At 42.2% G+C, this 26,670-nt stretch overlaps 2 protein-coding genes across 12 annotated transcripts in view; both read left to right on the top strand.

Annotated features, from left to right (window-relative positions):
* The window catches only part of TSPAN9 (tetraspanin 9), a 166,595-nt gene extending 161,789 nt beyond the window's left edge, over nt 1-4,806 (top strand). For all 8 annotated transcript variants that reach the window (XM_068182883.1, XM_068182884.1, XM_068182890.1 and 5 more), the window contains one exon: nt 743-4,806. In XM_068182883.1, coding sequence (XP_068038984.1) covers nt 743-814 — 72 coding nt within the window. In that variant the 3' untranslated portion in view covers nt 815-4,806. The remainder of the gene's footprint in view (nt 1-742) is intronic.
* Nucleotides 4,807-14,554: 9,748 nt separating this feature from the next.
* PARP11 (poly(ADP-ribose) polymerase family member 11) lies at nt 14,555-25,492 on the top strand. 4 transcript variants are annotated; one of them, XM_068181808.1, is made up of 8 exons: nt 14,555-14,580; nt 18,065-18,193; nt 18,292-18,412; nt 19,654-19,729; nt 20,665-20,737; nt 20,825-20,955; nt 24,593-24,744; nt 25,172-25,492. In XM_068181808.1, the coding sequence occupies exons 2-8, from the start codon at nt 18,068-18,070 to the stop codon at nt 25,483-25,485; spliced, it is 993 nt and encodes a 330-aa protein (XP_068037909.1). In that variant the 5' UTR covers nt 14,555-14,580; nt 18,065-18,067; the 3' UTR covers nt 25,486-25,492. The 4 variants fall into 4 exon arrangements, with proteins under 4 accessions (XP_068037909.1, XP_068037905.1, XP_068037908.1 ...); XM_068181804.1 differs by lacking the exon at nt 14,555-14,580 and adding an exon at nt 14,725-14,865; XM_068181807.1 differs by lacking the exon at nt 14,555-14,580 and adding an exon at nt 14,753-14,881.
* The last annotated feature ends 1,178 nt before the right edge of the window (nt 25,493-26,670 follow it).

Raw genomic sequence — 26,670 nt, forward strand, 5'->3', positions numbered from 1 at the left:
TTTTGACTTCAGGGTACCTCTTTGGAGTTCCCATATTAAGCCATCTGTTACACTGTCCTTTCAGCTTTCAGGAACTGGTTGATTTTTCATTTTGAAAGCAAGTTCTAGAAATTACCAAAATTAGTCAAATCGTGGCCACTGAACTGAGGAGGTCGATGTGTTTTAAAAAAACAAGTTCAGAAGTATCATAATAATCTGTTACGGTTTTGGGGTTCTTGCTCTGGGGAAGTGGTCATGGCACCAAGCTTGCTAGAGTTCAAGCATTTGGACAATGCTCTCAGGCACACGGTGTGATTTTTGTTATCCTGTGCAGGGCCAGGAGTTGGACTCAATGATCCTTGTGGGTCCCTTCAGAATATTCTATGATTCTATTACTGCCATACTTTTGGGGGAGAATATCTGAATCTGATCTTTTCAGTCACAGTTACCTGACTAAACAAGAACAAGTTGTTGGATCAAAGGGAAGAGTGACTTGTATGTACTGATTCCAAAAAATTGTTGCAGGTATAACAAAGAACCCTGAGAGTTTTTTGCCTCCATCTGTACTCTGACAGATACAGCCCTGGACACCACTATGCGCCTGAACAACATACAGTCAGATTTACTGCTCAGTGTTGAAGCTTGACACATATGGCTAGTGTAGAATGACTGTTCAAACTACAGCTGGGCCATGAACACAGGTCAGCAGTGCAGTTTTGGCAGCCTTCCTGTACTAAAGCCCTTATTGTTTGTTTTCCTTCAGATTCTTGGCATGGCCTTCTCCATGACACTATTCCAGCAGATTCACAGGACTGGCAAAAAATATGATGCCTAAAGCCTCAGAAACATTATCACATCAACCCTTCTGTCTCATCATAAAATGAACACAAAGAATGACTGCAAGGAGCATCACGCCTAGCCCTGCTGAGGAAATCCGTCCCAGTGACAGATCCACTTGGTTGTTACTTGTCCAGTTATTATCACGACTTATTTGACTCTTTTTTTTTTTCTTCTGTTTCACATTTGCCATTTATTTGCCAAAGAGGGGGGAAACTCCCCAAACAAATGGATTTTCTACACAAAATCATAGATCTGCTCTAAGAATGTTTCTTAACTTAAGAAAATGTTTTGCTCTACTAATCCATGCTATATGTGCGAAAATTATGCGTGTTTGACTTCAAGGGAGAATTCTTCAAAGTCTTCCACTAGGTTTTCAACCCTTATGTCTGATTTACTGGAAGACTCAGAAAAGCCACTCTTAACTGAGAGTCCTAGGAATTGGAGCTGCTTTGCTTTGCAGCTTCTTGTACCTTATGGTGTATACTTTTTTATTATGATAATGATGATTATTATTATTATTATGGATATAGCTTAGAATTTAGTTGCCTGACTTATATCTTGTTACTGTTTTTGGTTTTACACATCTATTGTACATTAATTTGGGAACCGCTGTGCGATCTCCAGAGGACGTGTTTTGCAAAGTTGACAGTAGGTGTGGGCAAAGATATAACTTTTCTCAAGTCCATGGGGAGGCAGCACCTACCTTTATCAGGGCCTTGATGCCCTTACTGTAACAAAGGTATTTCCTTTAAAATCAGAGACTCTTCCCTCAGATGGAATGCAAAACCTTCCTATTGGACCAGATGATGATGAGCTTCCTACTTCTTCCTAAAGTTCCAATGCCTTTACTCACCCAAAGCAGTGCCTGGCTGCTTTATGTCATGCTACTTTGAAAGCTAAAAGCACTGACTAAGCAAGTTAATGGCAGCACAAAGGAGAGAGATTGCAGTCTGACCTACTGGCAGCAGACTTCACTGTGTTGTCTGCTTCAAATAGTTTGCCCAAGGCATGGCAAGCTGCTGGATGTGAAGGAAGGGGATGGCAACTTGATGGTACCATTATCATGCCATGGCCTTTGTTGTAGGGATTTCCTCAGGCTAAAGACAGCTGTCTCCCTGAGCTAGAGAAGACAGTTTGATTACGAGTAACCAGATGATGCAGGAAAGGGGCAATTTCCAGAACAGCACTCAGAGATTTTCTGTATTGGCACACCTTCAGTAGAGAATTGTTTTTTGCTGACAGATCGCCAAGTTCATCCACTGGGGTAGTTTACTTAATGCATATTTTTACCAACATACCTGTTAGAAAACTTGAACATGTATTTCTCCACTTCGAATGCTTCTTCATTGCAAGGGGCCCCCACTTACCCGTTGTTACAGGTTTTTGCTGTTTTGTGAAGGAAGAAGGAAAGGCTCAGACCACAGAGGATGCTCTGATTAAACTTCAATCAGGGTTTGACTCAGCCCTAAAAGAAACACTTCTTTTTGCATGGAGAGCTGTCAGAAGCAACCTTCAAAGTTTACCTCATCCAATGTCACTCTCAGAGAGGTATTGACACATAGGTGAGATGGGGTTCACTATGACATTATTGGGCTGAGTTTCAGAAACTGTTGAAGATGGAGATTTTGTGCCTTTCAGAGCCATGCCATCTCAAACTACTCCTCTGGTAAACAAGATTCTATTACTGTCCAGTCTGAATATTCATACTTCAAGCTCTACAAAGATGTAATTTTCATTGTATCATTCAGCCTTTTTTCTTGTGGGCTGAAATAGCTGTTGAGCCACTTTATATCTGGGAAGTTTTAGTCCTCTCTTTATCTTCCTAATGAGTCCTGCGTGCATCTGTACATCTGGCAGCAATAGTGTTTTGTGTGGCCTACGTGTCACTTTTTTGAGTTCCTATGAAATCAGTGTGACAGGAAGGAGTGTGAATGTGTGGGAGATAGAGATGAATTTAGGGGTTGCAGTGAAGAAGAAGGTTACTATTCTTAGAGCACAGCCCTTGCCCATATGAGCACAATGCCCAAATTTCACAGGGCTCTGGTTTCCCTCTGAAGCAGACAAGGCCATATGGGTTCAGCTATTTCACTTGGATAGCCTTTGAAGGAGTCAGGGAAGAAGCAGAGAGAAAGCACAGAAACTGAATCCAGTTTTACTTCCATTTCTAACAAAAATTGGGACCAGGAGCATCTGAGCCTCACTGGAGATGGCTGTTCCATGTTGAAGAAGGGGCTCTGATGCCCAGTGTATCTGCTGCTACATGTAAGACTGTATCCAAAGTTGCTAAGATGTGTTCTCATTTTTGCAAGAAAAGACAGGATGGTTTTCGTCTGATGGCTCCACTGCATTCTCCCTTTGGGCAGAGGTGCTTAGCTTTCTCTAGATTTTCTGGTGCTCAAAAAGAGCCAGGTGCAGGGCTGAGTAGGAGCATCATCTCTGTCCTTTTTGGGTCGCACAGGGGTACCTGCCGCATCTTACATTTTAATCTGCAGTCAATTTTTGTACAAAAATGGTAAAATATATTAGTGAAAGTAATAAGGAAATAAAAGATGTTTATGAGTAACTCAGAGATGAAATGTGTAGTTGCAAACTCAGCTACTTTGCCTTCCATCCAAACTTATTTTTCTAGAATGCTTCATTCCATTTCACGATCTAGAAGCATAGATCCTGAAATCTTTTTTTAATGACTACTTTAGGTATTTTAAGCACAGTATTAAGTGAGATAGTTACATGAGCTTCATGTATTCATCTCTTTGAAGCCACCTACAGGAGAGGAGTCAAAAGCAGGACTGGTTTGTGTCTCTAGCTGACTCTCTGATGTGGGAGGTGATGACAGACATCCTCAAAGAAGCAGAAAGATAATACCACTTTCCAGGCAGTAAAAAAGAGCTCTGGAAAATGTGAGGTTGCAGCAGTCAGTTTGTCAGAGAAGGCACTAATTGTCCTGTAAACTGGTCAAAGGGAGCTTTGACTCATGTATGTATGCACTTTTTTTTGCTTATGCTGGTGGGTGGCTGCCTGTGTGTTTTCCCCAAATGTCATTCTGATTATTTAACTATAAGTTTTTAGCATGTTTTTAAATAAAAACTGATACTGCGTAAAAGTATCTTTAATATACACAAATATTGATTTGTATAAATGCATACCTCCTTGTATCTCTAATTCATGAAAGCACAGTTCAAGTCTGTGAAAATGCGGTTTCTCTGCGTGTTTCTTCAGACTGTAGCACACCTGCTGTCTTACTGTCCTTCATGCTCGGGAGCTGCCATAGAACTTAGGCAGAGACAAAACAGGAGAACTGCCCGAAGAAGCTCTGTTTGAAAGTTGATGAAGTGTGAATTAGCAGTGAATTCTGCTCACTCCTGGTCATACCAAGGCTGTTTGTTACAGGAAGCCTAGGTGGAAGGCACTCAAAAAAAGTGCCCATAGCTAAGTAGCCTGTGAAATGCTAAAAGACATAAATGTCTCTGAGATGACAGAAGATGCCTTGGATATGTCATGCTTTGAGTTCCTGGACTATGACTATGTTAAGCCAGCTCTCCTATTCTGTGTCCACGCACTCCATTTCTATGCATGAAATACAAACTCACACACAGGGAGGGTGCAAGCACAGAAGGCAACCAGACTGATCCTCGTGGTCTTTCCTGGATGATATATCGGTCAGGCATAGAAAAGGCAAGGAGGAAAAGGATGTTTTCCCAGCAGATGGTTCTTGGGAGCAGCATGGAATAGGCCACACATAATTCTGATGTAACTTCTTTCCATAAGTTGAGCAGCTTCATCCTGTAGCTGGCATGGGGAAACCTGGAGATGTTTGCCTCTGGGCTAGCCATCTGTTGTGCAGTAGAGAGTAGACGCTAAGAAACAACATGCCATTCCCACCGGGTGATGTTTGCACCAGTGTTTCTTCTATGCAATACCTACTTTCGCCTTTATATAAAAGATTTTTACTAGGATGATATAAAAATAAAGGATTTTTTAAAAGGTGCCTCTTTCAACTCATTTGTCTCCTAACTCCACCACCAAAACTGAAAAGAGACCAAAAAAAAAAAAAAATCCCAAAAGGTGACTCACAGAGATCTATTCCAGCTCCACTGCAGCTGAAATTGAGAGCTGTTGAAGCTGTTTCATTTGTGAAAAGATTCCTCTCCCCTGCCTCCACACCACCTTCCCCAGTCCTCTTTCATCCTTCAAAACAGTATTAAAACAGAAAAAGGTGTGAAAAATCCCCAAATAATGGAAAAATTATTTTAGGAGCCTGATACAGGAAAGAGATTGCGAGGGTCACAGAGAACACAGAATAGCTGATGTGAGGACAAAATAGTAGAGAGCTTGAAAGACATTCAGAGGACACTGAGAAGTCTTGGACAAAATGTGAACACTGATTAACACTCAGAGAATGATTACAGAATAGCCCTCCAAATGCCAGGAAAGTAGAAGATTGGCTGAAAGATCCCCAGATGAAACAGAAGCCAAGCAGAAGTGAACAAAGCAATGGAGAGTCTGAAAGAGATTTCGAGTGCATACACTAGCCTCAGGGAAGGGAAGAAAGTCTGTAAGTGCTCAAGAAAACAAAATGCAGCAGTGTCAGAGGCCAAGAAAGAAAGAGATAAGGCAAAGAACCACCTCAGAGAATACAGAAGAGGCTCAGTGATAACAAGAAAGTAACAAAGCTATTAAAGGAGCTCCAGACTACTCAGTAGTACCAAGGCTGGCCTGAAAAGAAGATTTTTAAAAAAGCAGGGGGGAGAAAGATTGGTAGAGCCCCAAAGAGTAGCATCAAAGAAGGGAAAATCAGCCAAAAATATGTAAAAACTCAGAGAACACAAAGCCTCAAAGAGGCAAAGAAACTAGTAGAAAGCTTGAAAGAACTATGGCGAACCCACAAGAGACTTTAACAATAACAAGAAAGTATCAGAGTTTCTGAAAGTGCCCTAGGAGTGTATGCCTGCAGCTGGTAAGAGAGGAGAGAGGCTAAAAGAGCAACAGAAAATAGCCTTGGAGAAGAGAAGAAACAAGCATGAAGGCTGAAAAAGTCCCAGGAGAAAGAAGAGAAGCCACTGCGATGCCATGAACCTTGAAGGTAGACTAAAACAGCCCCAAAAAATCCAGTCAAACTTCAGAAAGAGGGGCTGAAGGGTGAGTGGGATATCAAACAAGCAGAAAGACTGAAAGTGCTCAAAAATCCCCTTAGTGAGAAGAAAGAGGAAACTGAAAGATAGCCAAAGCAGCTTTGGAGAGGCTAGGGAAGAAGTGATGAGGTTGGGAGAGTCCCAAATAACAAAGTAGCCTTGCAGATACTGAGAGATTAGAAGAAAGCGGGAAAGAACCTCAGAGAAGAAAGTAGCATAAAGTCTGCAAATGCGAAGGATAACAAAGATTAGCCTCAGAAAGATGGAAAAAGGTAGGAAAGAAAGAGACCCAGAGATCATACAGTAGCCTTGGAAAGGTGAGAAAATACAGCAGAAAGACTGAAAGAACCTTAAGAGAGCAGAGAGTAGCTTCAGAGAGACCAAGAAAGAAGCAGATGTTAAAAGAGTCCAAGGAGGGCCCACCGTACCACTGGAGGGCCACAAAAGGAGGAGAGACACTAGAAGAACCCCATTGCATGCAGAGTATCCTTAGGGCAAGCTTTCCCAGTTAGGCTGGAAAGCCCATTGGAAAACATGCTCTCGTGCTTGTTCCTCAAAGCAGGGGTCCATTGCCATAAAAGCCTCTGTCTGCAACACTGGCTCTGCAGTCAGGTCTTAATCCACAGGCTGGAGGCTCTCCTGCCCAAGCTTTACCTTTCCACTGGCAGGACCAAGGAGAACAGAGCCTGGGCTCCAGTGCCTTGTAGCCACTCTTGGTGTGCCTAAGGTCTCCCTTGACAGTAACACTGGCACACACATGGAGGAGCAGGCCAAAGTCCAGACATGCCTTCGTGCTCTTTGCAACAGCCCCAGGTCTGACCTCCCTGCAATCAGGAGGTCATGTGAGGTATAAACAAGGTCAGTAGGTGGGTGCCTCTGTACCCTGTAGAAGGCATGTCCCAGCAGTGTCCCAGCACTGGCTCAGGCTTGTGCAGATGCAGCTGGTTGTGGTGCATCCCTTGGCAGTTCAGAGCATCCTGATGTAAACAGTGGGGCGGTGAGTACATGGATTACAGCTCGAAAGCATGTGTGTGTGCACATTTGAGTACGGGAATGTGCTGTAGCTGTGTGGAAACCCGACTGTGCGTACACCACAGACTCCAGAGATACTATTTTCTCAGTTTGTAGCAGGTTGACCCTCACACACAGCTAAGCACCACACAGTATCTCGCTCACTCCCCCCTGAAAACAACAGCAGCATGGGGAGAGCAAAAGTGAGGAAGCTCAGAGGCTGAGATAAATACAGTTTATTAACTGAAGAAAAAAAAAAAAAAGAGTGATGCAAAAGCAGACTGATGTCCAGTCAGTCTCTGAGCAACAGCTGCCTTCCCAAAATCTCTCTCTCCTCAATTTCTGTTACTGTGTATGATATTGTAGGGCACACAGTATCATATGGGTGAGTTTAGGTCAGCTGTCCTGCTTGCGTCCCCTCCAAATTCTCAAATACTCCTGAGGGGGGCTGAGTGGGAGTAAGAGAAAGCTTTGATGCTGTGCAAGCAGTGCTCAGCCAGAACACAGGTATGTAACCAGGGCTTAGTTTAGTTACAAATCCCAAACACAGCATCATACAGTCTGCTACAAAGAAAATTATCCCAGCCAGACCCCAGTAGACTCTTAAACATCACTTGAGTGCTGGTGGATGGAGACTTCATGAGGATCAAGAGAGATCTGGAATGCAATTTTACCTCTTCTTCTTATGAATGCCTATCCTTCTCAGACTTCCCAGACAAACACATCCTCCCAGCCCCACAGTTTGCAGTGTGGCATCGTCTCTGATCATCCCAATCTTGCTCACCACATTCCCCAGGCACAGAAGAAACTATGGGTACTTGCTTGTGCTGCCTAATGTATCTGGGCTCAAAAGTACTCTGCAAATTCTCCTCTCTCTTCAGAGATAGTCCAGCCCGGCATAGGCAGCAAAGATGGACAAGCTGTTCCCTGCATAAATGTTATTCACTAGGAGGTGAGGTGGACAGGGATGCCATATCCATACATTGAACAAGGTTGCAAGTAATCCCTGCATCCTTTCCTAGGTTGCAATGAATGGTGAGAGAGAAATGCATCAGGCTATGGGTAAGTCTTTTTTCTCTATATAAAGAACTAATGTGTATATTCAAATCTCAGGCTGATGGAGTCCATTGCAGGCACGTACATAGAAACAAACACTATGCATACTCCACATAGGAAGGTGTTAGGGGTTAGGCTTTTTCTTTTTTTTTTTTTTCCCTTTCTCTCCTCTTTTCCCTTCCCTTCCCTTCCCTTCCCTTCCCTTCCCTTCCCTTCCCTTCCCTTCCCTTCCCTTCCCTTCCCTTCCCTTCCCTTCCCTTCCCTTCCCTTCCCTTCCCTTCCCTTCCCTTCCCTTCCCTTCCCTTCCCTTCCCTTCCCTTCCCTTCCCTTCCCTTCCCTTCCCTTCCCTTCCCTTCCCTTCCCTTCCCTTCCCTTCCCTTCCCTTCCCTTCCCTTCCCTCTGGTAATTTTCTCCCCATTTGTTGCTCTGGAGATGACAAATGGACAATACTTCTGAGAGGAAAGATCTCGCTGGACGTCTTGGAATTCCATTGAAATGGTCCTGGGGGAGGAGGGGAGAAGGGGTGCAGTTGCAGAAGAAGGGGTGCTAGTTGCTGGGGAGTGAGCTCTCTTGCTGAGGCGTTTCTCTTGAGAAATGCAGAGATACTGCGAGAGGTCAAGGGGCTTACTGAGACTTGGCTGGGGGTCAGGGGCTGGGCTCAGCCCCTTCTGCTCTCAGCGATTGGAGGGGAAAGCGGTCACTTGTGGTGTGGGGAGTGGACACCTGTGTTTCCCTGGACGGGGCTGCGCTGTGGCTTGCTACATACGAGCGTGCCACCTGGAGCGGCACTGAGACGGCTGCTCCCTGTAAGTTTTGCAAGGGGAGCCATCTCCCTCTTGCCCCTCGCTTGAGCCGCCACTGCCACGAGGAGAGGTGGCTGAGCTGGCGCCACAGCGCCCCCTGCAGGCGCGGGGGAAGCGCCGCACCTGCCCTGCCCGGCCGGGAGCCAGCAGTGCCCCTGCCGGCCGTGACTGGAACTGCCCTGAAGGAGAGAATGCCTGATAGCCAAGAAAAAGCTGTTCGCGGGTTCCTGGTTTTGTTCGGTGTTGCTGCTGTTGTGGTTATTTGTTTGCCTTGTTATATATATTATAGTAAAGAACTGTTATTCCTTTTACTTTATCTCTTCCTGAAAGCCCTGTTATTTCAACGTTTTAATGATTTCGAGGGAAGGGGGTCATATTTTCCATTCCCAGAAGATTCCCGCCTTCCTGGGCAGACACCTGTCTCTTAAACCAGGACATAATGGAAGTAGGGTGATGAGTGAAGTTCAATCATTAAAACAGCACAGAGGGAGCAGCACTGCAGGGTCAGTGAGAACCAGCCCCATGCAGTTGTTCATATGTCATACCTGAGAAATCGTGCTGGTATTGGCAGAGTCACTGGTTTTGAGGATATCTCATTCTCTTTTTGACTCAGGTAAACAGTCATTATGCAATGCTCCAGTTAGCAATGCTGTGTCAGCCTAGAAAAGGTAGGAGTCAAAAATTGGTGCAGGTATTAAAGTGTTCTTCCTCGTGGGTCTTCTATGTTCATCTCCAGAGAGAAACAAAGAAACTAAAAGCTCTCTGCTTTCTGCACCTGCTACAAGTGCATCTATTTATATTTAAAGTCTCTTAATGTCAGCTGAAGATTTGGAAACTTCCTGGACTCCTCCTCCCTTTAGAAAAAAACTCCAAAAAACTAACAGCAACAAAAACAAACAAACAAACAAACAAACCCTCAAACCCCCACAAAACAACAATAACAAAAAAGTCCAGAGATGATGGAGCTCAGTCTATTCATAAAAGGAGACAGGCAACTGGCAATTTTAAGCAACCAAGTAAGAGTGAAGTATTGGATATGAAAGTGAGACAACCAGGGGGAAAAAGGACATCTAGGAATGTGAAAGAAAAGTGAAAGGAGACAAGGAAGTCTCTATGGTGTGGGTTTTATTCTCCATTAAGGAGGGGTAGAACATGCACTGCTTGGGACAATGGCTTTCATTCAGTATCACAAAAAAAAAAAAACAAAACAAAAAAAAAAAAAACACCACAAAAACCAAACCAAAAAACATGGAAGAACTGAGATGTTCCCAGACCTTTTCCATCTCCCACAGAGTGCAAAGTAGGCATAGCTGGGGAAAGCATAGCAGGAACAGGGCTAGAAAAGGATCTTCTAGCAAACAGAAGGATGCAGGAGACTCAGGTTAAGAAAAATTACCTGACACGTCTAACAGCTCCTTGAACAACAAATCAAGAGGATGTAGACTTTCAATGAAAGAATGTAAAATATTATTCTTCTACAGATTCCTCCACATCTCAAGACCAATGCCATATTTGAGGTGGACAGCCATGGCCTCCAGATGTGATGCTCTGTAATAAGCAGAGTATTTCCTCAATCTCTTCTCTTGCCTCTGGGCAACTGCATTTGTGAGTGTACAAGTTTGTGGATACCACAGGTGTCACATGCATCCTACAATTTCCTTTATGCTGCAATACACATGCCCACCATAAAATCTTAATGTCTTCTGAAAAGTTGCAAAACCCTGTCAGTATTTTCTTTTCATGGCGCAGTCATTGTACTGTTATGGGAGATCTTGGGGGGCATGGCATGTTTATATTTTATTCCTTCTTTGGTTGTTCTGTTTGGTTTCTGCTTACTTTCAGTTAATGTTGGCAGAATTATATGTCTATAATTTACATTATCATTCAGTTGTATATATGTAACATTACACTGATTATTAAAAATTAATCTACTATGAAATGGCAAATACCAAAGAATCACCCACTTTCCCCTCTTGGAGAATGTATAATGGCAGTTTATGTTCCTTGTTTTTTCTTAGTAGATACACTCAAGGGCAGAGAGCAGCTCTTCGGAAGGACACAGACAAGCTGGAGGAGTGGGCTCAGAGGCACCATATGAAACTGAAAATGAACAAAGGCAAAATTCTGCACCTGGGAAGAGATAACGCCCAGCAACAATATGTGTTAGGAAATGGTGAGCACCTGTTCTGAAATGCAACGTGGTCCTGGTAGATGGAAAGCTAGATGTGATCCCACAGTGTGCCCTGGAGGCAGTGGGGGACAACTGCACCCTTGGCTATAAAATAGAAGGACCATATTCAGGATCTCAAAAGAAAGGAATACTAGGATTTTTTAAACCCCATCTAAAATACCACATCCAGTTTGAGGCTCATCAATATGCAAAAGGCTGATAAAATTGATCAACTGAAGCAATTTCAGCAGAGGAGCACCAAGACACTCAGGAGGCTGGAGCACTTGCCCTGTGAGGAGAAACTGATGGACCTGGACTTGGTTAGCCTGGAGAAGGCTTGGGTGAGAGCAACTAACTGCAATATTCCAACAGAAGATTCCTTCTGCAAAGTTTAAGAAGACCAGGCCAGGGTCCTCACAGTAGTGCATGGTGGTAGAAGAGGCAGAAGGCTTAATCTGTGATGAGAGGATATAAGGAAAGTTTTTTTAGACTGATGAGAGTCAAGTATCAAGCACTGGAAGAGGTTGGCTAGAGAGGTTGTGCAGTCTGTGTCCTTGTAGGTTTCAAGACCTGACTGGATACAGTCCTGAATAAAATGACCTGATCTCATAGTTGACCCTGATTTAAGCAGGAGGTTGTGCTAGATCATATAATTGTAGAATGGTTTGCGTTGGAAGAAACCCTAACGATCATCTAGTTCCAATCCCCCTGCCATGGGCAGGGACACATTCCACTGGACCAGGTTGCTCAGAGCCCTACCCAACACTGGAACACTTCCAAGGGTCACAATGAGGTCTCCCTGGAACCACCTCTTCTCCTGGCTAACAGCGCCAACTCTCTCCATTTGTCTATGGAAAAGGGGTGCTCCAGCTCTCTGGACCTCTTTGTGGCCCTCCTCAAAGATGACCAAGGTGCATTCCAACTTGAATCCTCTTTTAATCCCCTGTCTGATACAATTAAAAAAGCACTATCCTACGGTAATTGACTGTAATTTCCCTCTGTTTCAGGTAGCTTTTACCAGCTTGGAGATGCTGTGCCTATTACTTTCCTGCCTAGGGAAAGGCACTGCCAGGAAGACTGAGGGAGCTCACCTCACAGGGTTACACTGAAAGAGTCAATGTGCACAAGTTGCAACACAAGAAATTCTGGAATGGACAGAAGGACAAAAGCTTCTTGCCCTTGAAAACAGCTCAACAGACATGCCTGGAGAGGAAAAAAAAAAGTTTGAATGAGGAACTTAATATAGATTTTAAGTAAGGCTTGCTTTGGTAAGGGGACTGGATTAAAGAACGTCACCAGTCCTTTCAAACCTAAATTCTTCCATGATCCTACAATTTACGTACCAGGCAGTACCAGGGAGTTCTCTCTTTCACTTCTATTTGACCATTCCCTCTGAGAACGGGTTTGTAACTCAAGTAATGTGGCCAAACCTCTCCACTTTCTGCCTTTTTGCTGCTTGAAGTAGAGGCTGATGTAAATCAATTAATGCAGTCACGTCTTCTTCAGATAGGCTGCTAGTCTGCGCACAGTACATCACATATCCACAGAAATCTTTGGATTTGAAAGGGTTTTATGTTGTTGTTGCCATAAGAAGTCTGGCATTTGCATGTAGCTTCCTAAGAATACAGTCTCATAACAGGCTATGTTTTCAATGCAATGAAGACATTCTTGTCTCAAGACAGGTTTACGCTCCATTATTAATTATCAGTCTAAACATACAAAGAAAGGGAAGAAACACACAAGAAAAATCTCAACTCTATCCCACACTTCAAGGCATAGCAGCAGAAACCTCTTTAAAAAACTTCTGGCTGCTAGAAAGTTGTGTGTTGTGCTACTGTAACTTTGCATACACAAATTCTGCGAAAAGCATGACCCTTATTTTAAAAATACACAACAGACAGTAATAGCAATAGAAATAAATGACTCAAAGAGGCCCACATTAGACTTAAAGCATTTTCAGCATCTTTTCATAAAAAAAAAAAAAAAAAAGATGTTCAACAGACATTCAGCATCTAAGGTGGTAACAGAATCCTTCCTTGCTTCTAGCCTCTGAATAGATCCATAAAGCAAGGCAGGATATATGTCCTAACAAACTTCATGTGCTTTCCAACAATGTCAATACAAATAGCATACTTAAAAAGATGGCTCTACTTCCAGAAAACTCCTTTATTCCAGAAGCATTATATTCATGCCAGTGAAATACCTCCAGTGATTCACCATGGGCTGCTTGACTTTTTAATTCAAATAGATAACCTTTTCTAACTCTGCATTCAGAGGCAAGGTCAGCACAGCCAGAATCTGGATAAACATCCTGTTTGACACTCCCTCACAATTGGAGAAATTAATCATTTTCACTCCACCTGTGTTGTTCTTGGCATGCTACTCAATGAAAACCCTTCACTGCAGGATGTGCTGCAATGACTGCACACGTGTATGAAGACTGACTGTGTTTTGGAAGTTACCACGCCACTGGCTGACAGCAGAATGCTGTAGCTGGTGTCACTGACAGCTTCTCCACCCAGCAGCTCCCCTCCTAGAATGTCTGCACCAAAGGGTGATCTACGCTCAGCGCTGTGGCTTCTCTTACTAACTGGTCCTAGACCTGCTGCTGCTTCCAGACCTCATTGTGGCATGGAGCTGCTCACGGCCCTGAGTGCCTGCAGCAGCCTCTTACTGCTGCCCTCTTTGCTCTGTGTGACCTACGCTGTGCACGGTGTGTTGGTCACATCTGCTGCCGTGCCTGGCACCAGCACGGTGTCACGGCTCTGGTGCCACAAGGGTCTGGCACCAGTGCTGGTACTGGACCTAGCACTGGGACGGTCGCTGTTACTGGTCCTGGCACTGGAACTGAAACTGTGACTGGCACTGATACTGGGACTCGTGCAGCTACAGGGAGAGGTACCTGAACAGCTACTGGTACCAGAACGGGAACAGGGATTGCTACTGGTACTAGCACTGGTACTGGTGCTTGGACTGCAATTGAGCATGGTACTGGTTTTAGTACTGGAAAAGCTACTGGTTGGACTGGTTTTGGAATTGGGACTGATGCTGAAACTGGGGCTGGGCCTTGTAAAGGTTTGGTACTGGCACTGGGGCTGGTATTCGTACTGGTACAGGTACTTGGACTAGTTTTGTAACTGGGACTGGTGCTGGAACAGGGACTGGTGCTCAGATTGGAACTGGTGCTGGTGCTGGCACCGGCAGTGGTAATGATACTGGAACCAGACCGGGTACTGAACAGCTGTTTGGACAGTTTTTGGCACTGGGGCGGGAAGCGGTGCTGGGGTCGGGACTCTGCCGGTGCCGGTATCGGTGCTGACACTGCGGCGGCGGCACCCGCACGGGTCCCGGCCCTGGGCCCTCCCCGTCCCTTCTGCGCGTCACGACAGCGGCTCCACCCCCGCCCCGCCCCCGCCTTTATTTGCATGCCCGCCCCCGACGGGCCAATGGGGCGCGGCCACCGCGGCGCTGGCCCCGCCCTCCGCGGCCGCCGGTAACGGAAGCGCCGGGAGCAGAGCGGGCCCCGCGCGCGCGGCCCGCGCGGCGCCGGCGGCCTGCGGGAGCGCGCCCGGTGCGCGCGGCCGCTGCGGTGAGTGCGGGCGGGGCGGAACGGCCGCCGCCGCCCCTCCCCCCGCGCCGCGCCTTCCACCCGCGCGCCCCGCAGGCCGCCGCCCGCCCCGCCCGGTTGGGCACGGGGGTGGGAGCCGTCGTCGGCCGCTGCGCGTGTGGGAGCGGCCTGTGCGCCCGATGGAGGGGTAGTGGTTCTGTGCTCGGCTCGCTCGCCGGGCCGTGCCCTTGAGCGCCCATGGATTCGGTTCTGGAGGGTGCGGTTACGGGTGTGATTGCGGCGGCGGCCCCCGGCAGCACGGAGCGGGTGCGTGGGGGCGCAGGTGGGAAGGGTATTGTCATTCCACCGTGTGTCCCGTACTGGTGCTAGTGCTGGTCCTGCTCCTCGCCTCCCCTCCCAGGCCCTGCGGGCTCGCCTCAGGCAAGTCTCCTCATCAGGTGTCGTGTTCTCTAAGGAAGAGCCAGAGATTCCCTTAGCACTGCCTGTGCTCCCAGCAGGATACTGTTCCAAGTCGGTGTTTGTAGGGAGAAGAGCCTTTGGCAATAAAGCACGGTGTGCCGAGTGAAGCAGGCAGCACAGGAATCCAGAGTAGTCCATTGGGATGCTGCTGTGTTTGTGATCATCCGGGTGGTGAGACCTGGCACAAGTTGCCCAGAGAAGCTGTGGATGTGCCCCGTCCCTGGGACTGTTCAAGGCCAGGTTGGATGGGATTTGGAGCAACCTGCTCTAGTGGAAGGTGTCCCTGCCCATGGCAGGGAGATTGAAACCAAATGGTCTTAAAGTTTTCTTCTAACCCAAAACAATCTCTGAGTCTGCTCACTGTAAGGGATGTGTATCAGCCAAACATAAACTTACGGAAAAAAGAGGAAGTGCATGGCCAGTACTAGTAAAGCTATTCAGTCACAGTGCACAACAAGCACTGTTCTTGTTTAGGAGGATGTTTTCCCTAAGAATTTGTTTACTTTGACCTGTTCTGGTAGCTCCTGGACCAGTAGAAACCGTGCTAATGATGGGAGTTGAAACCTTTCTCAAAATGCTACCTAATGCTTATAAATGGTGTGCATTTTATTTTGAATTAATCAGTAATTCCATCAAATATTTTGGATTTGTGTCATCTTTGAGAACAGTTCTCTTGTTTTTATGGCTTTTCATATTCATGCCTTCAGGTGTTTCCTCCATACTTCTAAAGTATCGTGGAATCTACCTGCTTACCCCAGACTTTGTGATGAGGGTAATAATATGTGGGTTGAATGTCATATTTTTGAAAGCCATGGGAATAACTTTCTCCTTAGTAAATGGTTTATTCTGGAGGCTGAGATGCCTCTGGAGGACTCTTAAGTGTGTTGTCAGGCACAGATAATCATGCCTTCTCTGCTTGTAAAGGCATGTCCTCTTGTTCAAAAGGCATCATTGGTTTGACTGATCAGAGTCAAGATCCTGAACTAATGCTGGGGGGGGGCAGCTGAGCTCACCACGTTAATGGGAACATGAGGAAACAAAACGTTACCAAGAAAAGCCTGAGTTGCTTTCCTCAGCTTTAAAGAAGTGCAGCCTACCTCTGCCTGCTCTCAGTAGGATAGAACATAGTCAAATACTTATCCAGGAGGAAGAATCAAATTGAAAGATCTTCACCAAAAGATGTTGGCCAGGTGTGCTTTTAACACCAAGGGAATGTAGGCTCTGTGGCTGTGTTGCTGTGGGTAATAGAAGAGATGTTGACAGATGCCCTCTGAAGCAGAGAATGGTTTTCTTGTCTTTTTCAAAATACTTTTTCTGTGCAGCTGATGAACGTTTTGTGTAGTGCTGCTTGAGCTTGAGGCAGCAATCCATACATGGAGCCTTGGGTAGGCTTTCATTTTCACTGAAGTAGGTTTGCCCTCAGATTCTGCAATTTGGTGATGTTTTGGAGATCCGCTTATGATTCCCTTGCTCTCTAAGCATTTAGACTTTTGTAACCCTTTGGAGCTTTTGGTGATTAGAGAACAGCCTCTAGCTATTATCACAAAAAGGTTTCTCAGATTTTTTTTTTTTCAAACAACTACAGAAACACAACTAGCTTGGGAAAAATGGGGGGTGAAGGGTGTGCTAGAAGTGCCTCCTGCTCTGAACTGCTGCCCCAGTAGCACTGGCCAGAGCGGGGATGCCTACTTTTAGTCTCCAGTATTTGTCTTCTTCAGGTCTCTATTTTTTCTGGGTTGAAGTGACCAGGAAACAACTGAAGCATCCAGGATACTAACTGCACATTGTTTGACTTGTGCTGGAGGGTGTTGTTTCACTTATTGGAAGAAAAAGTGAACTTGAGGACATATTTGGGAAGAGTGCCAAAGTGTTTTGCTTATACAGTTAGAGTGGATGAATTGGTGACCTTTTCTGGGTGTGGGGCAAGTTTTTTCTCTGTGAAAATTCCCTGAAACTTTCTTAGAATTTTCGCTTGGGGAGGTTGTTGCAGAAAGTTGACACATTAGGAAATACATTCAAATAGGGGTGAGCACTTTCAGAGTTTTCAGAATTTTATTGACAAACCAAGAATGAGCTGAATTCTGGCAGGGACTGTTCTTCTAAAGGTATTCTGGCATAGCTCTTGGTAGACTTAAACTTGTCTAGCTGCTTTTTGAACTTCCATACCATGAAAAGAAGTTCCATACGTTGCCATCTGGTTCATGAAGTTTTTCTTTTATTTACTTTGAACTTGAAATGTGCAACTTTCAATAGGTGTCTCCTCCATATGTCAGAAGAAAATGTGACTCTTCATTCCCTATTTGGTTTTGTCATGATTTTGTAGACCTGTGCTGTATCCTTTCCTCAATTCTTTTTATTCCATCCTTCAGCATCCCAACTGTGGTAGTCATTGCTTGTGTGGGAGCCAGTCTTGCTTTTGGTGTGAACCTTCTCTATAAATACAAGTACAGAGTATCAGGAATTTTACTGTGCCATTTTAAGTGGGTGCATTAGGGGGAAAATTCTTCTTCAAGCAATGGGAAGGAATAATCTACTGTGGTCTTGCACAGTTAAATAATTGTATTCTTTGTCTTAGTTTTAATTTGTTTTCTTACAACTATTGATTTCCAGTCTGATTTGTTCACTGCCGGGGAGTATCTAGTAGGTGTTTCCATCAAGCTGTTAGATGTAACCCCAACATCTCATTCTTGAGAAGTATGAATGAAGAAACTGTTGTATATTTCTGAGTGGCCTTGATCCTACAACCATCGGTATGAAATTTAGCACCTCTCTTTGATCACATAAAGGCTATAGCTCTTGCCTTTACTGTCACACTTTACAGACAATTAAGAAGATTTTTAAAGTGTTTAGCTAATTTAAAGGATAATACTGGATAAGTAGCAAATTGAGAATTTTTCTGTGGAAAAGAAAGAACAGATCTGTCCTCAGCCTGATAGGATTTCTCTTTTTTCTTTTTTTTTTGGTAGTTATTGCAAATGCACTTTATTTTGCTTTTTTTATAAGTTTCTCTAAACTTTTTTTGTGTGTATGTGTGTGAATGTTTCAGGAAATGCTTCAAGGTCCATCAGAAGATGTGTTTGCAAAGATGGAAAGTCCAGTTGAAGACATGGATACCTCCGATACCCAGTGGGGCTGGTTTTATTTGGCTGAGTGTGGTAAATGGCATATGTTTCAGGTAAATACCTATGAAGTTATATTGGCTCTGATGGATTCCATACACCAAATTACCTATGGCTGAGTTTGTCTTAATGTGCTTTTTCTTTTACTTTGAAGACCGACTCAAACAGTCACTGCTCTATCAGCAGTGAAGATATTGAAAGGAGTTTCCGAACAGACCCCCATGGATCTCTGTCTTTTACCACTGCAAAGTTTAACTACACACTGGACTTTTCAGGTATGTGTCTTGCCAAAGAATAAATTTAAACCGTAGAAGGTCTCAGATACACCAGCACATTTGTTCATTCAGCAGGTTATTGTCCTCATATCTGGTGTGAAAACATGAATAAGAATGTCTTCTTTACCGGAAAGTACATAGGAGTTTTTAGAAACAGCTGCCCTGTTAGATTTTTTGTGTAGTTTATTAATGAAATAGCATGTTTTGTTTATTAGCACAACATTGGAGTTCCTACTGCTTGCTCCAGCTGCAAGTGGCATGTAGGATACATCTCTTGAACTGGAAAGGTTGAACCTTTCTTCTTTCATGTGCAACTGTCTGTAAACTTGGAAAACCTCTTCCATTCAGCCTGTATAAGAAATGTTGCTGTAAAGGAGGCTTCCTGCAAAATATTGGCATCAAAATGATTTAACAATTCAGAAGGTAGTTGAAGCCAGTTCTGTTCTCAGAATAACAAGGAGATAGGCAAAAGGATTTACTAGTAGATTGTAAAGATCTCCCTTAGGCTGTTCTTGTAAATTATGTAACTAATTATAAATGTAATCTGTTCTTTGTTCAAAGGTGTGTTCTAGTAACTTTTTTTATGTTTTAATTGATAGATGGTTTATTTTCTGATTAAATTGCAAAACAACTATATGCTTAAATATAGGAAATTAAGGAAATAAATACATATTCCAATATGCTTATCCAAATTTCACATACTTTCTGTATTTCAAATACAGAAAGTGGGGACTGAGTAAAACAGCAATATACTCGCAGTAAGGTGGTATCTAGCAATACAACCAGTTTTATGCTTACTTGTGTTGAAATGTCTTTTTATAAAAAATTGTGTTTTGTATCCAGAATAAAAACACTACAATTATAAGCAAATGTTAAAGAACATTTTTTTTATATTACTCTCTTCAGGTCATGATGTCTTACACTAAGGATAGTGTATTCTTTGTCATCCCTTTCAAGTCAGTGGAAGTTCTTCCTGTGATTTAGTGGGGCTGAATGTTAGATGGATATTTTAAAAATAAATGTTTTGTATGTGTAATATTTGGACATTTTCCCAACTCATATAGATGACAATGCATTTAGAAACATTTATTGAAAATGCTGATTTGTTACTTGTTGAAATAGGAATTCCTGTGAAGTAGCTTAGGGTGTAGTAATGTTCTTTCAAAAAATTATACTTAAATGTTTCATATGCTGTAGATGAATTCCCAAAAATTTCATACTAATTCTTGTTTTGTGCTCAGTGATGAAACAAATCAACCTAACTACCCTTAAACAACGTCCAATAAAGCGAGCTCCCTTTGCAATCAATTCATTCAGGTAAGAAAATAAGAGGAAGACTCTTTATTTTTCTTTTATTCCTGCTTCTTCTAAGTAAAATGAAACCAAAGTGTTTTATCTTTATTTTTTATATTTATTTGCTTTTGGATTCGCTCTGCATACCTGTTGAATCAGAATTGCTGCAGGGAAACGGCATCAAAAGATGGAATCCATTGACTCCATATATTATTTAGAAGTATTATTGTAACATCAAAAAGAGATTGAGTTATATGTTGTGCCTATATTTTACTCATTTACTCTAAAATTATTTGGAGTTTAAAAAATTGTGTTGTAATGATTCTTTTATGAGAGTAATTGCTTTAGATTCTCAATTTCATACCATTTCATCAGTCGTTAGATGCAAAGCCGAGCTGATGTAAATCTGGGACTCACTAAACAATAAACTGAGCTATGCAGTGTTACTATCACAGGTGAAATTGAGTACATGGGATATGTGGGGGTTTTTCCCCAAATAGTTTCTGAGAAAAAAAATTAGTTCTGAACTGTAGTGTGGTTATACATTCAAAAAGAAATTTGTAATTTGTCATAAGAAATGTAGTAGCAATCTGTTTACACTGACATTCAAGAAAACTGTGTTTTTGAAGTGTCAACATTTTTTCAGTCGATATTTGCTAAATAATGCATACAATGATGTGGCAATTTGCTTTGTTCTTTGAATAATTTCATCAGCACTCTTATTTCCATGTGGTGACATTTTTTATTTTCAGGCGATTCCTTCTTTTATTCCCAGTTTTAAGGCTTAAGAGCTTCAATTATGTAGGGCATGTGCTTAAACCACTCTTTTTTAGTAGCTCTGTATAAACTACATGGGGGTTTGCTTTTTTTGCATACTGTGTTGTTTGGAGCAGGAGTTTGACAGGAAGAAAATGCCTCATATCTTTGAAGTGATGTGTTTTTACCTTTTTTGTTTGAAGTTTCATCTGTGAAAATGAGGCTATCCCTATGCCTTCACACTGGGAGAATGTAAATACTGAAGAGCCATACCAGGTAAGAGTTGGTAGGCAACTTGGTCAAAAACCTGTGACAATGACATAATGCATCGAATTGAAATCGCACTAACCTCTTTTTTTCCAGCTTATTCCATTGCAAAAGAAAACAAATGAATATAATGAAGTTTCTAGTCTCTTTGGAAAAACAATGGATAGCCACCGAATTAAAAGAATTAAGAGAATACAAAATCTAGACTTGTGGGAGTTTTTTTGCAGGTGAGATTATTTCTAAAACCAACAGTTTTAGGATTGTTAATGGAGAAAAGTTTTTAAGTCATGCAGCAGAAATATGTTTAACTGTTTTTATTATTAATGATTTTTTGTTACATTTTAACTTTTAAAAATGTTCTTCTTTTTAATTTCTCTATATTCAAAATTTAATTTTCAAGACTGTGTAGCTTCTACAGGTGCACAAATATAATACTCGTAGAAATGCATTAGATAAAGCTGTAGCACAGATAATGTATTTAAGGTGTTCATAATATCTGTGTGGTAGATGCCAATGATCCTTATAGTGAAGTAAGGAGAACAAAAATTAGCTTTTTGTAAAATGATTCCTGGAGAGGCTTGTATTATTTTAATTTTTACTGAACAAAGTAAGTGAATATTTTGGTCTTGTTAAATTTCTCAATTTTATGAAGCATAGGACAGAATTAAGTGTCTAATGAACACATATTTATGCAGTTCTTGTAACTTTAATGTCCTACAAAACCTTCTTATAAGTTCTTGGTTTTTCTCGCTTTATATTGTGCTGGCCTGGAAGAAGTAGGAAGTGCCTAGTTTGGTATCCACTTATTTTTTGGTGTCAGTCTTAAGCAATTGTATTTGACAAAAATTATTTGTGTATCTTGTAGGAAGGAGTGCATATCAGAAGGTTTAAAGATGTTTTACTCTAATAAAATAATCTAGACTAAGTTAAAGAGTGAGGAAATAACTAACCAGATGTATACTAAAATCTTGCGTAAGTTACATGATTTTTTTTAAAGATGTGTCATTTATTGTTAATTTAAAGCTATATCAACATGTGTGAGGGATTGAAATTCCTTATATATGTTAATGGTTAAGAGCGTTATCCTACTTTTAGTTAAGTTTTTTCTTGATGGAGTAAAGAAGAGGGTCAGCAGAACTGCTGCCTTGGACTTCCAGAGGTCAAACTTTGGGTTGTTCAAGAGATTGTTTGACAGAGTCCCTTGTGAGGCAGTCTTGAAGGGCAGAGGAATCCAGGAAGGCTGGACACTCTTCAAGAGGGAAATCCTAAAGACTCTGGAGCAGGCTGTCCCCATGTGCTGAAAGACAAGTAGTTGAATAAGATCATCCTGGCTGAACAGAGAATTTTGGCTGGAATTCAGACAAAAATGAGAGTTTATGACCTTGGGAAGAAGAGGCAGGCAAATCAGGAGGAGTAAAAGATGTTGAGATGTTTTGTGGGGAGAAAATTACGACCAAAGTCCAGCTAGAACCTAATTTGGCTGCTGATGTAAAAGACATTTTTTTTTTTTAAATAAATCATCAGCAAAAGGAGGGCTATAGAGAATCTCCGTCATTTACTGGATATGGGGGAAACATAGTGACAAAGGATGAGGAAAAGACTGGGGCAACAAAGGCATTAATAATAAGACCAGTTATCTGGGCACCCAGACCCTGAGCTGATAGACAGAAGTGGGGAACAAAATGCTGCCCTCATAATTAAAGAGAAAATGGAACCTGCTACCTCACACAAGTCTATGGGAATGGATGGAATCTACTGGAGGGTACCAAGGGAAATGGGGAGGTGCTCACTGAGCCACTTTCAACCATTTATCAGCAGTCCTGGATTACTGGGGAGGTCCCAGGTGTCTGGGGTTGAGCAAATGTGATGCCCATGCACAAGAATGGTAGGAAGGAGGATCCAGGGAACTACAGACCCGTCAGGCTGAGCTCAGTGCCAGGGAAGGTCAAGGAACAGCTCATCCTGAGTGCCATCACACAGCATGTGCAAGGCAACCAGAGATCAGGCCCAGCCAGGATAAGTTTAGGAAAGGCAGGTCCTGCTTAATGACCAACCTCACCTCCTCCTATGACAGGGTGACCCATTAAGTGGATGAGGGAAAGGCTTCAGTTATTTTTTACCTGGACTTCAGTAGAGCCTTCAGTAGAGACTTTTCCCACAACATTCTTCTAGAGAGTCTAGCTGCTAATGGCTTGGACAGGTGCAGTGTTAGCTGGGTAAAAAACTATCTGGATAGCCAGGTCCAGGAAGTGGTGGTGAATGGAGTTAAATCCAGCTGGTCACCAGTGGGGTTCCCCAGGGCTCAGTGTTGGGGCCGATCCCATTTAATATCTTTATCTGGGATCAGGACAAGGGGATCAAAGGCACCCTCACTCAGTTTGCAAATGTCACCAAGCTGGGTGGGAGTGTGGATCTGCTGGAGGGCAGGAAGGCTTTCCAGAGGGATCTGGACAGGCTGCATCGATGGGCTGAGTCCAGTTGTGAGGTTCAGTAAGGTAAAATGCTAGCTCCTGCCCTTGAGTCACAAGACAGTGCTGTAGGCTTGCACATACTGGTGAAGAAATTATTGCCTGGTAGTATATTACAAAGAAATACGTATTCTAGCATTTCAAATGCACTTCTTTTGGTGTCTCAGGTAGGAAAGTTGAAAAGAGGATGATGCTTAGTCTGGCATCTCAGTTTGGAGTTGTCAAGGAGTACAACAAGGAAAAAAAAGTGTTGATCAGTGAGATTGCTGACCAGTTTTACAAAAAGCTTATGTGCTTACATAGGTACAAGGAGCATATCTCTGGGTATTTCGTTTTGCTGTAGGTTTTATATTTTATTGAGTGAATTGGCTAAACAAGAATTTTCACAGTGCTGGATCAAGTTAATTTTGTTGAACTGGATTATCTTGTCGCTGCTTGTACAAGGTGCTAAGATGATGCTTTTTAGAACAGTTGAACTCTTTGATTTCTGTTTCAAATTACCAAAGTGTCCTGCTGTGGCATTTCTGCATTCTGCACAACCAGATTGCCAGTGTGCCCAGTATATTTTACTGCTTAGGAGGAACAATTGCCACTTAAACTTTTATGGTTTTGAAAAAGTGTTTTGTTTAATTGATAAGATAAGGGATTACATTTGATCATTGCTTGAATGATTATTTGCATCACTGTAGTGGTCAGAACACATTTGCCTCTTAAAATTGTTCCCATATTGACGACAATTCTAAATTGGCTTTATGAAATGAACTGGTCAGAGATAGTAAAGGACTGTCACAGAACATCTTTTGTTTGATTATTCACTTTTTCTATAAATTTGTTCCATTCCCCTGTTTGAAAATAAGTTACTCAAGGCTACATATATATTGTCAGAGATCAACAGCCAACAACAGAGGGCTCCTTGTTGAAGAAATTTCAGATGTTCAGCATAACAAGCCCTTTGATCAGTTTTTGCTGGTTTGCCTAGGTAATAGTGCTGTATAATCTACCAACTTTGTTATCCCTTCCACCATGACATTAAAGCAGGTGGAGGAAACAAAATGTGCAAAATTACCTTTCTTTTAAAGATGTATCTGCTGAAAATGACCACACTGAAACTAATAACGCATGAACAATTTTGATAAAATTGGTGTAGGAAGACCTTTTTTCCAAATCTTAGACTATGTTGGAAAATAGTCCTATGGCATTCAGAAATGTGTGATTTCTAAATATGTACCTTAAGAATTCCAACGTGTTTAAAAACTAGAGTCATCTAGGTACTTGTAAAGTGGAATGTGTTAGGTCTGTACCCTCAGCAGAGTTTTCACAGTAGTAATTTAGTGTGTTTGTACACCTATTTATTTATTATGTGCTTATTTTTATATTTATTGTGTGTTTTCTGTAGGAAAAAAGCTCAACTGAAGAAGAAAAGAGGTGTCCCAACAATTAATGAGCAGATGCTGTTTCATGGCACCAGTAATGAATTTGTAGAAGCAATATGTATTCATAACTTTGACTGGAGAATAAATGGGATGCATGCCGCTGTGTATGGAAAAGGTAAATATTGCTGTCACATACAACAGTAATAGTGTTAACAGCTCAACATTAAGTCTTCCCTGTAGTGTGTACTTTGTGATGCATGCCTTGTGTTTACCCAAGAGCAATTTAATACAGCTCTGCTTTTATGGCAAGTGTAATTAAGGATGAAGTAAGGAATGTAATTGTCACAAATTGCTGGTAGGGCCAGGGAGCATGGGGAAGGGATGCTCAGCAAAGCAGTGTTGATCACAAGAAAATCTCTCATTTTTAGTTCCCACTAAAAATGTTTGGTCATATTGTCATAATACAACAATTGACAACAAAAAAAGGATTCCTAATGAACATAAAAGAACTGATATTTTTCATCATCTTGATAACTATGCTCTGTTAGTCAAGCTGTCATGGTAAGAATGTAATCTAATTTTCTATGTTTTTTATTTGAAAGGGACCTATTTTGCAAGAGATGCATCATATTCCAGCCATTTCTGCAAAGAGAGCATGAAGCATGGAGATACTTTCCAGATTCACGGTGTGAACCTACAGCCTCATCTGCACAGACCAGATAAAGTCATGTTTCTTGCTCGTGTATTAACTGGTGACTACATCGGTGGTGATTCAAAATACATGAGGCCTCCTTCAAAAGATGGAAGCTTTGTGAACTTGTATGACAGCTGTGTGGATAATACCTGGAACCCAAAGATCTTTGTCATCTTCGATGCCAACCAAATCTACCCTGAGTACTTAATAGAATTTTGTTAAGTTTGAACTGAGTATTGTTTGTGGTTTTTTGATACTTTTGTTCCTTTCGTAAGGACAGCAACATAGAAACAATGCATGAAAGAGAGGTGAGAGAAAAGCTGGCATACATTTATGAAGGAGGGAAGCTATTAAATATTTAAGAGAGACTGGTGAACTGTTTTTAAAAATCTGTAATCTTTACTAATGCATTTTTCAAATGTAGAGACTATTACCAATCTGAAGTTGCTTAGTGAGCCTTAAAGACATTAAGCATTGGTAAGTTTTCACAGGCAAGATTTATGTTTTGGTTTTCTAAAGTATATTAAAAGTGGTTAGAAATATGCCTCTAATATAGTATGCATATGTTTAAATTAATCTTTTATAAAGATTGCCTATAAAACAAATTAAGAACAACAACAGCGAAACCCTAGGGGACGTGGCTACGTGTGCGCGTGCATTTGTGTGTGTGTTTCCGTGTTCTGTAGTACATTTTACTTTGTTTGGAGGTCTCTTAGTTTGGATTCTAAACCTAAAAAAAGAAAAAGTATCTACAGCTCCTTCATCAGTTTCCTCCAGATAAAGTTCAACAAAGCTGTATGTTTTAACTTTATGTACATTTTACTGTAAGCTTCAATTATATACTGGGAAAATAACAAAGCCCTTGCAGTAGCATTTGACCATTGGTTTTAATGGAAATGAGGCCCATAAACTTGTGGTTGTTAGTTGTTTGGTATGTAACTGTTGGGCTCACTGTTGGGACATCAGCAGTGCCATACACCTTTCTCAATTCTTATCCTATGGAATTTTTGCTATCTTGTTGCAGTATTCATGAGCTGCTGTGATTTATGTCTGGTCAGAGTTTAAGATACACTCGGTGCTCATATACTTGGTGTTACTGAAGACAATGTTTAGATTAACTTAACTGTAAACAATACAGTTAAACGAACAAGGAAAATTTCAAAAGATGCCATCCTTTAGCTTTTAAATGCTACAATAGAAAGCTTTCAGTAACATTTGTGTAGATCAGGTTTTCATTACTGGTATGGTTATAAAGTTGAAGAGTATTTTTCACATGTAGAAAAGAGCAAAAGAGACAATATTTGGGTAAAGAACAAACCTGAGTACCTAAACAGATGAAGAGGCTGAGAAAGGGGCTGGTACTGTGAAATGCACTGTTGTGTGAACGATCTGCTATGGAATTGTGTC

Source organism: Anomalospiza imberbis, chromosome 2 (genome assembly GCF_031753505.1).
Source record: "Anomalospiza imberbis isolate Cuckoo-Finch-1a 21T00152 chromosome 2, ASM3175350v1, whole genome shotgun sequence".
NCBI lineage: Eukaryota > Metazoa > Chordata > Aves > Passeriformes > Viduidae > Anomalospiza > Anomalospiza imberbis.

Bases quoted from the DNA above. Each gene is read 5' to 3' on its own strand.
- PARP11 (XM_068181804.1), top strand. From the start codon at position 14,797: ATGGATTCGGTTCTGGAGGGTGCGGTTACGGGTGTGATTGCGGCGGCG. The intron at 18,194-18,291 runs GTAAATACCTAT...TTTACTTTGAAG, and splicing joins GTAAATGGCATATGTTTCAG to ACCGACTCAAACAGTCACTG. The intron at 24,745-25,171 runs GTAAATATTGCT...TTTATTTGAAAG, and splicing joins TGCCGCTGTGTATGGAAAAG to GGACCTATTTTGCAAGAGAT.